This window comes from Equus caballus, chromosome 7, assembly GCF_041296265.1.
Source record: "Equus caballus isolate H_3958 breed thoroughbred chromosome 7, TB-T2T, whole genome shotgun sequence".
Classification (NCBI taxonomy): Eukaryota; Metazoa; Chordata; class Mammalia; order Perissodactyla; family Equidae; genus Equus; species Equus caballus.
This window is the reverse complement of record NC_091690.1, coordinates 60,093,823-60,110,593: the sequence shown is the minus strand read 5'-3', so window position 1 is coordinate 60,110,593 and position 16,771 is coordinate 60,093,823. Positions and strand designations below refer to the sequence as shown.

At 38.9% G+C, this 16,771-nt stretch overlaps 1 protein-coding gene across 6 annotated transcripts in view; it reads right to left on the bottom strand.

Moving 5' to 3' along the window:
- Positions 1-3,560: 3,560 nt before the first annotated feature.
- The window catches only part of GRM5 (glutamate metabotropic receptor 5), a 474,085-nt gene continuing 460,874 nt past the window's right edge, over positions 3,561-16,771 (bottom strand). For all 6 annotated transcript variants that reach the window (XM_023645596.2, XM_070273228.1, XM_023645593.2 and 3 more), the window contains one exon: positions 3,561-8,431. In XM_023645596.2, the coding sequence (XP_023501364.1) occupies positions 7,576-8,431 (856 nt within the window). In that variant the 3' untranslated portion in view covers positions 3,561-7,575. The remainder of the gene's footprint in view (positions 8,432-16,771) is intronic.

Below are 16,771 nucleotides of genomic sequence, written 5' to 3'. Positions count from 1 at the left end.
TTTCAATTTTTTCTTTTGGCTTCTTGATGTACTTATGAGCTAAGTATATTAAAGAGACCCATTATGGTTGTGGAATTTTTCTGTGTGTATATTTCTATTAGTCTTTCCTTTATGTGTTTTGAAGCCATATTATTAAGCACATATAGGTTCATGATTATTCTATCTTCTGAGTAGATTTTTATCAATTCAAAATATCCTTTTTGGCCCTTTTAATGAATTTCATTTTGAATGATTTTTTCTTGGACATTAATATTCCCACACTTGTCTTTGTTTATTTAGCATTTGCCTCTCTTGGTGTTTTGCATATACCAAGGCTGGGTTAACTGATGATGCTGGTTCAGCAAATAGCATCACTCAGTCACATTATTCTTTCTTTGGTCCTCTTAGCTTCCTTTAGTTTATTTGAACTTTTTATCTGTTTGTTGACCTGGTCATCATTTCTTGCATTTTTCTTGGGTTCTTGACGCTTACTTTGTCAATTAGGAATTGAATTTGGGGCTTTTTATTACCATGGAAAGAGCAAGAAAGCATTCCTACTGGCTTCTCTCATACTGACTGGATAGAACTAGCCAGGATATTCCCCTAATTTTGCTTCTGATTCATCTTGAATTTTTGGAGTGGGACTTGTGTTCCCAGAATAAGACTTTTTCTCTATATGTACATTTAGAGTGTTTCATGCCTCCTTGGAGAGTGGGGTAAAGGTACTAGGGCTAATGATGTGACTTGAGCTCTTTAGGGAGAGAAAGTATGTGACAGAGAGTACCACAACATACAAGGAAGTAAAAAGTGGAAATCATTATTTTGAATATGCAGGAGTAGAAATGCATTAGTATGGTATATATTATAGATGTGCCAATGTCATTTTGCTCATTTGGGTAAATTAGAAAAAAGAATGGAAAAAGTTTCGACAATAACTCTGGATAATATTCCAGTAGACTTCTACTGCTCTTGGAATACAGTTCATTGGCTACTTAACATCTACTAATGCTACTCTCTCACATATTGCTTTATCCAATGCTGTTGGGGTTAAGGGAACCATCCAACAAGTCTCATGAAAACAAAATAAGGAAAAGAAAAACAAAACCCTTGGCTTGGCTTCTGAGAGTAAAGTTAATGTGCTGGTAGAGCTCTGAGAAATCAGAAATAGGAGGAACGTAGATAATAAAATTGAGCAAGACTTCTCATGGTTCAATATAATGGCTCTGAAAGTGATGCTGTCAATCCACGTTTTCTTCTCCAAAAGCCTTAGGAGATCATCATGGAAATAACAATTAATTTACAAGACCGAAAGAAAAAGTGTGTACAAATTATAAATTTTATATCATAGCAGTTCCAAATTAGTTCTATGAAGGTCTACTCTGAGGAGACTACACGTTAAAAAAAAACTTCCAGAGTTATGCATATTAGCCTACTTAAAGAGTGGCAAGTTCTGAGGTGAAGGAGCCCATTGGACTTGGAATTATTCTGTTTTTCAAACTTTTAAAACTCTAAAAGCTTTTATTTTATGAAACATCTACTATTATTTAAGAGTTCAGAAAAGCCAATTTACCATATTATGTAATTTTCATGAACATATCATTCATGTGATTTATTATATAACATTTATCCTGTTATAGAAACATGATAGTTATGTAAACCTTTATTTTATGTCAATGGGTAAAAATACAAGCTATATATAAGTAAGCCAAATATATCTGATATCTATACCACATCCTAGCCTATTTATATAAATGTTCACATAGGTCATACACCTCAAAAAGTCTTATATGTCATGGCAAAAATAAACGCCTTTGGTCTGGAGTAAAAGCTGCTTTAAAATATTTATTCTTGTGGAGGTTAAGCTAAGTTTTCCTGTAACACTTTTGGTTTTGGATTCTAAGAATGACCAGAGAAGCTGAGTCTAAAGGTTTTCTTCATAGAATTTATCAATTAAAATAATTCTTAAAAATTAATAGGCAGTGTGAAATGTAGTACTGATTCTGAATATTGAAATGCTTTGAGAAAGAAATGTAAATACTATCCTTTTGTTTAAGGAGATAATTTCATTAATATAATTCTGTTTATCTATCTACCTACCTATCTAGCTAGCTATCATAAGGAAGTAAATGTTTGAGAATCGTTTATTTTTTAAAACTGATCATTTATGTACAGTGTTGGCCAGCATTCGATATAGATTATAACAGAAGAAAAGCACTCTTTCTGTAGTGTTTAAGATCAATTTGGTAAATTGGCCTTGATGGACAGTTCCAAGGTTGCATGAGGTCAACTCTCAATAGGCTTTTCCCTTAATAGTATATGCTTTAAGCTGGCCAAGAATTTGTTATAGCTCTACAAGTAATATTGGACGTATATTAATATTAACTGTATAATAAATACCATGTTGCCACTGATAATTATCATCTCATATTATCTATTGAGCATTTATCTTTTACGAGAAATGCTGGAAATGGAAGAAATCTCACAGGTTCTTATAACTCACCTCTGCATTTAAAGAAAGAGGAACTGAGTTATAGAGAAGTCAAGGTAATTTATCCAAGGTCATACGGGACCAGGTAATAGATCCTGACTTTTAATTCAATGCCATTTCTATTGCAGCAGCTGGTTTTGAATGGCCTTCCATGATTCTACGGAGTCTTCCAAGACTCTTTGGATCTTTAGAAGATAATTTTCGGTGTATGGTCCAGATATCTCGCCTCAACCTCAAGTTTAGATAAACATATGCCCATTTACATTACTTCAGGATAGAAGACACTGAAGGAGAGTCTGACAAAGCACAAAAAGTGGTTTTCTTTTTTAAGATCAAACATATTTTGTATCCATTTCCATATGTATAAGACTATACATATATATTATACATGTATAAATAATACAATGTAGGGAAGCAGAGAGGAGCTATATTTTAAAATCTACATTGTCTTTCTCTTCCATATATTATGCATATAGTCTACATTATGCTTTTAGGTTTTAGCTAATTTGTGTTCAGGGAGTGTAAATTTGCTTAAGAATCCATCAAAGTAGAAAGTGATTTAACAAGTAATTTTTTTTCTGGGAAAATTATATACATATATCTATACATGCACACACAAACACACACACACAAACACACATATATAGATGGGCTCAAAAGTACAATATCTATATAGAAATGTGTATGTTTGCATATATGTACAGATACAAATTTAGGTGCACACACAGTCTATGTTATTTTTGTGATGTTACCTCTATAAACACAGATGATTGTGGAACTGTGTCTGTAATTGGTATTTGTATTTCCAGACACAAAAAACTAGGTATATTCCCTACATGCTTTCTTGTTTTAAGAAAACTATTTACTTATGCCCTAATAGGCATTTGTAGATGTCTTTGGGGACAAAATTTCTGATTGGTTTGTGGTTGCTTTGTATTTTCATCTCAATCTATTGTCAATGGGCTACTTTGTAAACTCCATAATTCAAATGTGTAGATTATTCGGAATTTAAGGTTAATTCACAGTATGGCTCTCTGGGTCTCAGAAAACACTATTAAGACAACATTCTAAACATTTAAGGGGAAGAATCTTAAAGTCATACCATAGTTTCTTTTTTAATATTTTTCAAAAAGTAACTGACTTCACAAACACCAACTATAACATGATTGAGACAACTGAGAAACAGGCAAGTGTATTTTAAAATGCTAAAATAAAACACATTTATACAAGTACAAAGCAAAACAATGCTGATAAAAATGTTAAAGTTTATGAAAAAAATCATTTGCAATTCACATCAAAATAATTTAACATTCTCTATTGTTTTAATAGTACAAGCTGCAACAACAGAAAAAGAACAGATACACGCACACAATTTTAAAACCAAATCAGTTAAAGTGCAGAAAAAAGTAAGTACAAGCACTTGTAGCCCACACAAATCTTTTAGGATTGGCACCATCTCTCTAAACATCTATATTCTATATAGATTTCTAATTACAACACCACCAGCAGCTGCCATTGAATTCTAGAAATACACACAATATACATAGTATATTTGTTCACATTGGGAAGATCAGTGAAATTCAGCCAACTATTTTATACATGCCTCATTCTTTAACAGATAGCAGAGAACCTCCCAGGCCTCAGAGCCTCTTTCAAGTGAATTCCAATTTATCTTTATGCTTTTCACTGATCTGTATTTTTTCACAGTATAAAATTGTAAATGGTAACTATAGAGATTCTGACAGCTTGAGGGTTATTAATAAGCTGTGGCTGAACGTGAACTCAGATAATACCTTCGAAGTCTCCAAAACACATACATTTTGCTGGGAGACTAGCATAGGAAATGTTTTTTTCTTAAAAAGTGTTTAATTCCTGGTTTGGAAGTCACAGAACTGCAGCAGAGCCATTATACAATGCATTTACAGTCAGAAATAGCTCCTAGTCTTCCTGATCACTTGCTGGTAACAGCGGAAGCTTGGGAAAGACTGTTACTAACAAGGATTAGCACATTCGAGGATTTGCTTGCTTTCTTTGCTTCGGTCAAATCTTGTATCATTTTCCTTCCCATGATCCCTTTCTGTTCCCCACCCCTGACCCAGAGAGATGCTTCTTCCCGATCCAAATATGATCTTCAAGGCTGTCCCCACTCCTCTCCCAAAATAGAAGAATGAGTGCACTTCTTAGTCCATATAACGTGATTAAACCAGGTCTTCTTTTTTTCATCCTGGGACTAAACTGTCCTTTAGGGTCCCTTTTCTGAACCTTAGCATTTCACTGTACTTTCTCCTTCCTCTTAGTCATGCTGGTCCCGACTGAATTATCACTGGGCACCAGGAACAGACTGTTTTCAAGGAAATTCAATGAAAATAGGTACCCAAATGAATTGCGAAGTTCATATCTTAGCCCTAGAATGAATATTCAGTTCTCTTTGTACTGTAGATTTATTACTTGGAACCTGGTATTAGAATTGGCAAAGAGACAGAGTTAGCATCATTCCAAAATAAAAGATTCCAAGAATACATTACTAATAATATTATGTATTATACAATGTATTGAATGAAGTGGCAAAGGGTATAGAAATACAGAGAAAAATACATCTTGCTCTCCTCTAATTGGATAAATTATTTCACTTATTACAGTTGATTATAATTTCATATGGAATCATCAGATGGAAATTTATTTGCATTAAATTTTAATTTCTAGTGAATTTTCTCATAAGGTAGTGTACTTTTAGAAGAAATATGTTACTACAAAATTAGAAAAGGAATTTGATCATGGAGAAAGTTCAAAAAATGTTCTTCTATTGGTCAACACAGTGAAACTTACTGTACTTAAGAATAAAATGGAAATCAACATAAGGGTTTTATGAAACCAATTTTAAAACTTAGATAGTAGAGCGTATTTAGAAAGATTTCAATGCTTAAGATCTCAAGACAGTAATCCCCAGGTGAATGCCACCCTTTTGATGAGGATCCAGGGATATTAATACTTCAAAATATTTACATTTGTTTTGCAAATAGAGCAGATGTTTGCTTTCAATTAAACCATAAAACTCAGCTAGATTCACTCTGTTTCAGGAGTCTCATTCTATTTGAGATCAGGGTGGTTTGACACTGTTATTTTCAAATCTGGCGTGGGAGGTTAGATTTTTTTAAAATTTATATTTTAGTAAATTAATGTTAGTTTTAACGTTTTATATTAGGAAATTTTATTTAAAATTTACTATGAGAACAGAGATCAGGAAAGCCAAGCAGTATACTTATTATAACTTTTCAAAGTGGAGAATGATAAATCATGCCAATGGATATAGTTCCACTTTTCAATTCCTTTCTTAAAGTAAATGTGAAACAAAAAGTACATACCCAAATAAGGATATTTAGCTAAAGGAAAAAGGTTTTATTTATTTTGTCTCTGCTAAAAATATACTTCTGCCTTGCAGAAAATCTTTTTCATAAGGCTATCTTTAGTAGAAATAAGGCTGGGTCAACTGAACTTTGAATTTATAGGACCTCCTCCTTTTATTACTATCCTTATTTAAAAATCAAAAACATTTGGCACCTGAGGATAGCTGTAATGGGAGGAAGAAAGAGATGACAGTGGATGTAGGTCTTCAGCTATGAATTATACCTATATGAGCCTATCAAAGCACATGTATTTCTAATATATCTTTAAATCTCTTCTGCGGTATTTAAAAAGTGACAGTATGAAGTGCACAAAATCATATTAATAATTATTTTAAAAAGGAAAATATTAATAATTGCTTTGCCTCTTTTTGGAATGGCTAAGAAAGACTGTGTGGTTTATATTCATTAAGGTTCCTCTGTTTTAGTATTCTGTATTGCTTTGAAAAATCTACATTTGTCATAGTTCATAGCTGCCCCGTTTAAGCAGCCAAGAAAAGTTAAAATCACTGCTCACTGGCATAGCTGAATCTCTGCTAAGCCGACTTGACACAGTTTTAAAATTTCCAGTGTATTAAGGTTGTGTCAACTTTTTGAACAACAGTCCCTCCAATCATGACAATGTCTTCATTGGGTGTATGGACCATTCTTCCAGTGGTGGGACTTGAAAAAAGCAGAGGAGCTCTTTGTGCATCAGGTTCTCAAAAGAAAGGAATGAAGAAGCCCAAATGCATATTTTAATATTTTTTAGCTGGCAATGCTAACGGAACAGCATTCATAAGGAGGAGTGGCCACATTTCATGAAAGAGAGAGCCAAGCTGGAGCTCAAGAATTATTATTATTATAAAGAGAATTTCCAGCTACACAACGCACCCCAGTGAGGGAATTACAAAACAGTATTCCAGAAAATATTTTTTTTGCTACTCCAGTATTGGTTGGCAACATGGTGAAATAGTCAAGAAATCTTCCACTGGTTTTCTTGGTTAATGGAGGTGAATTGAAATAACTAGGTGGAAACCCCAATGCAGGCTTTCAGAAGAGGATTTCACAACCAAATGGGAGAGGAAAGTCTCTGGTAAAGCCCTACATACATCAGCGCAGCGCTCACTGTCCAGTTGTGTGTTATGCGTGGGACACACTCACAACAACGCCTCAGTAAAGACTGGCCCCAAGTTCCTGCTTTTCAAAGTCTTTAAAGGAAAGAAAAAAGAAAGGAAAAAAAAAAAAAAAGCGAAAGGTTAACGTTTTGGTCCCAGATTTTGAGTTTGTTAGAAAATGTACATTCATGTTTGGTGAATCAAAGAATCTTCTGGGAAAAGAATCAAAGTAAACAAAACTTTTTACAGTTGCTTATTAACTATGCTTTTTCCTCTCCATTATGCTGTTTCACACTCCTTGCTTCCCTAGAGCAAAGCACTTGGTATATAACTGTTTCAACAGATTCCTTGTCAGCCCTCAAAAATAGAAGCAGTTTCTTAAAAGCCCATGTTTTCTAAGGCCACTAGAAGAAAATCTGCCAAAAGATTTGTAGTTAGTGTCTTCGTCGGTTGATGTGAAATAGCACTATTAATCTCATGTTTCCGTTACGGGTGTACTTGGCATCTTCCACTTCGGGTCTTAACCAGGCGACTCTGCTTGTCACTGTGTCTTGTGAACACCGGAGGTCTCCGCTCCGTCGGCGGAACCCAGCGTGGTTTCCAATGACATTCACAACGACGAGGAGCTCTGAGTGTAATCTCTGATGATCAGTGTGTCATATTTGGGAGACGATGGGATACAGAGGGCCGACTCGGACACTGGCGAGTTGGGGGTCGTACTCCCCGAGTCCACCGAGTCTCTGAAGGGCGACGGCGGAGTGAGAGCCACCAACTCCTCCAGGTCCGCCTTGCCGGCCGCAGCCTCGGGCCCGGCCGCCGGGCTCTCCCGGGTGGCGCCCCCTGCCGGCGGGGCCGCCGCCGCCGCGGCCTGCGCGCCGCCCGTGACCTCGATGGCGGGCAGCGGCTGGATCTCGGCGAACGTCGTCATGGTCGTGGGCAGCTGGATCTCTTTGGGGATCAGGTAGGACGAGCAGAGCGGGGCGCCCACGCCGGCGCCGGGCGCCGCGCTCGACAGCATCATGGAGTTGAGCTCGCTGATGTTGGCCGTGAAGCGGGTCACCACGCTGCTGATCTGCTCCATGAGCGAGCCCTGCGACGAGCTGCTGCGCGCCGCGGGCTCCGAGTGCAGCGACGGCACGTCGTCGTCCGTGCGGCCGGCCGAGCCCGCGCCGCGGCTCAGCGTGCTGATGGGCGACGGCGAGCGCGGGCGCGCAGGCGCGGGCGCGCGCTCCTCGGCCTCCGCCACGTCGTACAGCGCCTTGGGGCCCCCAGCATCTGGGGGCTCGGGCCCGCCGGGGCCGCCCGCGCCCGGGCCGCGGCTCTCCGTGCTCTTGGGGAAGGGCTTGATGACGGCCGTCTGGTTGGGGTTCTCCTTCTTGTTGATGTGGACGGACAGCCGCTGCCACAGGTGCTGCCCCCGGCTGCTCTTCTCGTTCTGAGCCCACGTGACGGATTTGCCATTGGAGCTGCGGAGAGAAGAGAGGCACAGGTGACTCCGCGGGGTCCAGGGCGGGCTCCTGGCTTGGGGGGGAAGGGGAGCAGGGTTTATGGGACTCGGAGAGGGAAGGACTTTTCTTATTCTTTAGGAAATAAGGCCTCAAAAGGACACCGTGGAAAGAGACCTTCGAAGTGGCTTTTGGTTTTGACTTAAAAGCTGCTTTATTTTATCACGCCTTCCGTTTATCCTTAACCACCGAAGTGAGTCAAAGGGGATGTGAGTCAGGATACAGGAGTCTCGGTGGGGATGCTGCGGTAGTTCTGAGCCCACCCGCGGGTGCAACAGCTGGTTCTGCTGCCGACGTGGAAGCGGGGCTCGTCGTATTGCGGGGTGTGCGGAGGGGCCTGTACAGGACCAGGGCTTCCTGAAGGTGGCCGCCTCCCAAAGGACACCTTAGATCTAGGACCTCGACTCATCAACCCAGTCATCAAAGGGGAGGGAAAGGGTAAGAGAGACAGGGGTTACCAGGAAGTCGACAGCAGTTCCAGTGCCGTTTTAATTCTGCAGGCCAATGGGTGTATTTACCTAGGGATTTCTGTCTGAACTCCTGACTTTGAACATGCTTTTACTTAATCTGGCTTATCTGCTGGAAAATACAAATTCAGTGAACACATACATGAAACCAGCCAATCTGTACAGAATACTGACCAGTCTGTACAGAGTACTGACATCTTTCCTGGCCATGCCTTGGCTCACAGTGTCCATGGTCTTGAGGGAGAGAGAACGCCGGACCGTTGGAATAACAGTGGACAGAGGAGACATCAGAGAAGTGGAGTCCGAATCTGGACACTTCATTTCAGTCCTTGGATCATGAAAGACTTTTTCCTCTAAAGTAAATGGGTACTCTTAACAAAAACATGACTTATGACATTAGTCTGTCTATTAGTAGAATATAGTTTCCATGAAGACAGGGGCCTTATCTGTCTTGTTCATTGGCACACAGCAGGATCCTCATAAGCACTTGATGGATGAATTGGATTCTTAAGCTAACAGGGCCACAGTGTGGTGTCCTTGGAAGGGCAATGGACAAAGAATCCTAAAGCCTGGATTCTAATTCTGGGTCTGCCATCCTAGATGGTTGGAAAATAGCACTCTCTTTGAGCCTCGGTAAAAAGCAGACTGTATTTCATTTGGTGGAGGCTGTTTTGAGGATTAAATGAGACATTGTACGTGAAAAGGTCTGCTAAGGAGAAGGTGTCTAAAGATGTTAGTTTTTGCATTTCCATGTGTGTACTACATTTAAGAAAATAAAAATAATATATTCAGTGCCATTTGAGCTCTGATTTGAGGAACCCAGAATTCAGTGCAAAGTAAAATATACAGTAAAGCCATAACATCTTTCTGGTTGTTCCTCCCTGACCTGACCAACTGTAGTAAAAATTGGAGTTCCTTACGGTTTGATCTGCAGCCTGTCTGTCCTCACCCTAAACTGTCTCCTTAGGGATCACATCTGCTCCACTGCATTCCACATTATTCCTCTTCCACATCTGACTTTTTCCTGAAGTCTCTTTCATTGTGCTCCCTCCTTTCTGCCTTTTCCTTCCTTGTTGCCTAAGCACTTCCTATCCTTTTTTTGGATTTTACCTTAATTGCCTTTTCTTGAAGGAAGCTTTCCTGTCCCCACCCCTGTCTAGGTTAGATTCCCATAGCCCCTGCGTCAGGCACTTAATAACTCTCTGTTGTATGTCCATCTCATCTGCTGGCTGGGGTGTCATGAAGGCACAGGCAGAGGATTTGTGGTTTCCTGTTATATCCAGAGTACCCAGTGCGTTGCTTAGAATACGGCAGGTGCTCAGTAATATTTTTGGGCTAATAAGGGAATGGATAAATGCATTTCATTTAAAAAGACTTTCACTGAATTGCTTTTCTGTTAGAATTAAGTTTTGAAAAGAATTCAGTATTAATGAAATTCTATTTCTTTTCTCTTATGGACCTATGTACTTTGTGTATAACTCACTAATCAATAGTACTCAGTGTGGACAGATGAAAGATATTTCATTGACTAAGTACAAAAACACAGATCTTGATATCTACCATGAAAAGCACAAAGGAAATGTTTATTCCTGTTTTGTAATTCATATATATCTGTTTTAGTGAAACTTCTCAGTGATGCAAGCTTATTGAGACAGTATGGGTAGTGGACCCAGAATGTGGGTCCGAGGTCTGGCCCTGAGTGATGTGTGCTGTTGAGCAAGTCACTTAACCCTTTGAGCCTCCTTGCTTATTGGTAAAAAGTGGAAGAAATAAACCTCCCCTGCTCTCCTCACATGGTTTCTGGGAGAAAACAAAAGGGTAATACACATGAGGGTACTTTATAAAGCATAGCACCTCCACAAGGCATTATTTATCACTACCAAACCTTCCATTCAGTCGAGGTAAAATGTTTATTATTACTTAGGCTAAGATTTTTTTTTCCTTTTTTTTTTTTTTTTTAAGCATCAGGATTATCCTTTTGTCCTAGTGGCCCGAGGTAAAAAAAAGGAAGGGGAACTTTTCCTTACCTTTCTATAGCACTTCACCTTACCCACTGAATATTTTGGGCATTAGAAAAGGAGGAGGAGAGAGGAATGGAGGAGAGAAAGATGGAACAAATGGTTTCCTACCTCTGGGAGGGAAGATAAACTGGCCAAAAAACAAAAAAACCAAAAAAACTTCTTGCTCTTTCCAGGCACCAATTAACCCTTTTGCCAAATATAATACTATGTAGTCTAATATTCTCTCTCTTATGACAATTTGCTCTTTATGTTTGGGGAAAAAAAGCATTTTTGATAATGTTATTTGAGGGTTAGGGTTTTTTTGTTTGTTTGTTGTTTACAGTTTGGGTCTGCCAAATTGACACCTTCTACCTTTGTTCTCAGAAGTGTATTCTCCCTCTTCTTCTCTTCCATGTGAGAGACACAAATAATTTATTCATCTCAAGCAGGCTCTGTCAGCTCACTGACCTCTCCCCATTTCTCTAGTCATCTGCCCAAACGTGGAGGAATTAGAGCATTCTGCCATGGGCCACCATTGTTAGGAAGCAAATGCTAATAAAGGGTTTGACCATCAAAAAAGTGTATGGTTGGGGCCGGCCCGGTGGTGCAGTGGTTAAGTGTGCATGTCCTGCTTTGGCGGCCCGGGGTTTGCTGGTTCAGATCCCAGGTGTGGTCATGGCACCACTTGGCAAGCCATGCTGTGGTAGATGTCTCACATATAAAAAGTAGAGGAACATGGGCACGGATGTTAGCTCAGGGCCAGTCTTCCTCAGCAAAAAGAGGAGGATTGGCAGCAGATGTTAGGTCAGGGCTAATCTTCCTCAAAGAAAAAAAAAGTCTATGGAATTTAAAATTTATGTGTTCATTTTAAATGGCTGTTGAATGATGTGTGTGGCTTTTTCCTCAGAACTTGTTTAGAGCTTGTTTATTTATGGCATATAAGCAATTCAAATTCTCAGAATATAAAAAGACTAAATTTAAAAGACTAAGCCCTTCTTCTCTCTTTTGTTCCATGGTTTATTGGTACTTTCATAAGTTGCATAGTTTCAGGTCATCAGGATAATCAAATATATCCTATGAAAATTAACAAATTCTCTTTTTGAAAAATTGTCTTCGTTACTAAACCTCTCTTGTTTGTGACTTTGAGTTGAGGGGCAGCAAGGAGAGAGGTATAGTAAGATTATGAGCTTCCTAATGTGAAAAGTATTTGAAACATAATGAGAACATGTAACATCATTAGCAAATGTGTCTTTGGAATGACAATAGAAAATATTAGGTCAAAAGAATTTCATGAATTAAGAATATTATAGGCAGAAAATTTGCAGTTCCATTTTTTGCACATTTTCTTAGACTTTTTATCAATATATTTTGCTGTCAATTACACAGTATAGAAATTTAGTTTTTAAAAGATACTGAGGAATTTGATATTGTTTGTATTCAGACATTCTAAATTAGGTGAAAGAATTTCTTTCTGAGGCTTGCCTAAAACCTTATGTCTTGATTTTGACAATTACACTGAGAACTACACCACAATACATCAGAAAATGGCAGAATCATCTATATAAATTTTCCCAGTTACAACATAAATGGATGTAAATAGCTGCCTCACTGACAAAAACAATTTAAATGGCCACGATGATGTATGCATTCCAGATGTATGTATAGAGAAAGGCTCTTGAGTAAAGGAAATGAAGTCAAGGAGTAAATTACCTAACACAGGCATCAAAGCAATTTCATCTTCTATTTACATAGTGCTTTATAAAGCACTTTTAGGAACACTGATTGTCAAAGGTGGATAGGATCAGCGTGTTTATAACCCCTTTCAAAAATAAGAAAACTGAGGTTCAATGAGATAGGTGAGTTGCCCAAGGTTACAGAGTTAGAGAATGGCGAAGTGGGACTAATACCATGACATGATTTGCAATTCCATTTTCCACGATAGAACACTGTCCATATTTGCTTTTTGAAGTGAGCTGTCTTTATTCCATGAAAGAGAAGCCTCGGATGTTGCCTGGTGATGATATGTCTTTTGAAGTAGATAAGTTAGTCATTTGATTTATATTTTCTATTACCTGATGTCTCTACACTTCTTTAGCATATACTTTGCAGTCTCGAGAAAGCACTCTAGATCTCTCTGGTTGTTGATTCAAGGAGCACAGGTTGATCAAGCACCTGTGTTTATCACGCATAATGATTGGATGCCTTGATGATGAAAGCTTACAACCATAGCAATTAATATTATATGACAATTTTAAGCCTTCTTTTTTCATGTTGTTATCCAGTAAAAGACAATCGTTCTCTGTGTTGCACACTTATTTTCTCTCTGACTTATTTTGAATATCAGTAAATGAGAATGGTTTAGTTTCAGGAATAATGTTAAATCGGCACTATTTTGAAAATTTTGGTATTTTAATTAATATTGGTAATAAATGATATATGATAAATGATTTTGATTCATCAGTAATTTTTGATATTGTGACTGAGAGTTATTGATACAAGAGACTTCCCTCAAAGAGGGTAAAATTGAATTCAAGAGAAAGGTACACATAGAAGAAGGCTAACAAGATGAGTTACTCACAGTGTTTTGATAGAACAGGCTTTCTTTTTCTTAAGACCTTGAAGTGAGGAAGCAGATGGGCAGGTGGGAGGATGCTAAGGGTGAGGAGAGTGAGGGATGGTGGAGCAGGGGAACAAACGGTCAGTGCAACCGGTTCCTAGAGGTTACAGATCACAAGGGATTCAGACCTTCACAAAAGGAAGAAGCTGTTTCAGTGGAAGGGTAGTGGCTATGGGATGCTGCCTGCCTACGGGAGACAGACTGCATCTGGGCCTGGAATAGTTAGTAGATTGTGGCACAACCCAAAAAGAGACTGCTAGATATTGCCCTCCAGGAAGGATACAGAAGTTCTGGAATCCACAAGGAATGTTCTAGAGATAACCAGTAGTCCAGTTTGTTTGGGGGTGGAGTAAGCAGTTCAGGCATCAGAAGGTAGAGATTGGACTTTTTTGTCCACTATAAAAATTCTTAATGGCCACTTTTGACCTACAAGGATCTTCTTTCTTTTGCTATTTTAATAACTCATTAGTAATTAACCTTGGACTTCTTATCAGTGTCTGGAATAGCTACGTGGTCTAATATATAGACCAGACAGATGGTCTAATTATTAGATACATATGTAATCTATGTGCTTGATCAATAAATGAATGAATATATAAAGAAATACCCGTGGCTTCTTTTCTATGTTATTCTTTAAGAATTCTGTTGTTATTTAGTATTTTATGTGTTTGATCGTCTTTCTTAAGTCCAAGAAAAACAACTGAATGCAGGAACCGTGCCATAATCTTCTTCAAATCCTCACCACAGCTTCATCCGTTGACCTTCTTTCTCATCTGACCTCAGTCCTACTTCAGGAAAATGTTAAGGCCTAATTAATATTTGTTAAGTTAATTAGTCTTTCAAGCAATGAGGAATCAAGAAGATTGACACAAGCAAAATAGCGATGCCCAGGGTAGATTTGAGAGGTTATTTTAATAGTGCAGGGATGCAACATTAAGATGCTAACAGGTGTGACAAAAATGAAGTGGAAAGGAATGCATTGATATGAAAATTTGTGAAAGGAAAGACATTTGTCCTTGCCTATTGGGTTTTTATTGTTGGCATTAGAGGAATTTAGAGAAAAGATTGCTCATTGGGAAAGAAGTTTCAAGGAAGGATTTGCAAATAAAGTGGAGCTTAAGGAGGCCTTAAGCCTGCGGAATGTTAAAATAACATGGATAAACAAAATCCAATTCATCCGTGTATGGCATATATGGCAAAGAAATTAACTGCACGTGCTTAATTCCATGAAACCCTTCCAACAACCCCGTGAGGAGGATTTTCATGTCTCTTTTAAGGAGCTGCGGAAGGAGCAGTGGCTGCAAGCTTCTAAGATCGTTACAGATAACCTCTTACTCGGCATTTAGTCCCTAATGAAATCCTTGTGGGAGGAGAACCACTCGGGCCTAGTTTAACTCATCTTTGGTTTAACAGCAACAGGAAGCCTTTTCAAAATGTTCCATTCCCATGCAGGGTGGGTTATTAACGTGCCTAACAGATCGACTACAGCTGCTCCTTCCGCAAGTCTCATAAAGAAAAGGCGTCTCACAAAGGAGACGCAGGGGCGTGTGCCATGCAGAGGCGTGTTGTTGGCTCGCCACAAGAATTTTCTTTCTCAAATTAAGCTAGTTCTTTTGATCCATAATTCAACAACCCGGACTCAAACCTTAAAACTAAACTACTCCTCATGCTGAGATTTAAGTTCTAGGCTTTAGTTAAGGTGCTTCAACTAAGATTAGAGGATTTTTTTTTCCTGAAACAGGAAATGATTTTTTCCAGCAGTCACTATAACGTCCAGATTCTAACTGAGTAAAGAGAGAACAGAAGAAGACACAGCTGTTTTGTGCTTGTGGGCTGGTGCAGCCGGGAAGTCTGTGGAGGAATCTCGCTTTATTTAAAACTGGAATGAAACGTGGGATTGGATTGATGACGAAGGAGAGCGGAGTCCTGGAATGATAGTAGCTCCCACTGGAGTGGAACTTGACACCTCGCAGGTGTTTTCACCTGTATTATTATATTCGACCTTCACAACAGCTTTCCGACATAGCACCTATGGAATGGTATTTTTAGTTACTTATTTACATGTGTGTTCCTGAGCTAAACCTGGAACACTCCAAAGGGCAGTGAATACGTGTGTCTCCTGTGCTTGATATGGTGCCTGGTGCAGAGTAGGTGGGCTGGGAGTGTTAGGGAAATGAAGTAAATTCTGTCACCTCGAATGCTTGGTAAAAGACAGGTGTTATTAACCTGTACTATAGATGCAAACATTGAGGCTTATGGAACTTAGCTGAGTTGCCCAAGTCAAATAAAAGGCAGAAACTGTGCCTCAAGTCTGACGCTAAATCCAAATCATTGCCGCCATGCCATATTATCTCTGTGCTAAGTGCCCAGCGGCACACGTGAACCAAGGGGCTTACAAGACATGCCCTTGCAGAGGGTCCAGGGAAATGGCAGCGCCCCAGTTTGTGTCCATAAGATGACCTGATAATCAATTGCAAAGCTCTGTGTCAACATTGACCTGAACATGGCAGAGATGAATCTTCATGGATGTAGGATAAGAGAAAGTCCCAGGAATTTTACAATGGTTGCTGCAAAAACCATTTCTGTTTAGACGAAAGACTCCTTTTGATCTTACAGGAGGCACGTCAGCTAAATCTGATGTATGAAGAGTACTTATAGTTTTGAGACTTGAATCCTGGTTGGATATCTACCACTAACATGCTTATTATCTATACAAAGGTTCTTGTTTAAGAAAGCAATTTTTCTTGATTTTTTTTTCTTATTGGATAAAAAGGGCACATGCCCATACATATGAGGCACTAAGTCAGTTCCAGTCCCAATTCCTGTGGGATGCTTCAGATGCTTAACACTGTATCATTGTCCTTGCTTGCTTGTGTCTTTCTTTTATTGTGGTAAAGACACTTAACATGAGATTTACCCTCTTAGATTTTTTAGTGTACATTATAGTATTGTTATCACTTCACATCTGTTAGGATGGCTATTAATAATAATAAAAAAGAAGATAGCAAGTGTTGGTGAGGATGTGGAGAAATCAGAACTCTTGTGCACTCTTGGTGGGAGTGCAAAATGGTGCAGCCTCAATGGAAAATAGTATGGATGTTCCTAAAAACATTAAAAATAGAACTACAATATGATCCAGCAATTCTACTTCTGGGTATATGTCCAAAAGAGTTGAAATCAGGATCTCAAAGAGATATTAGCACTCCCATGGTCATTG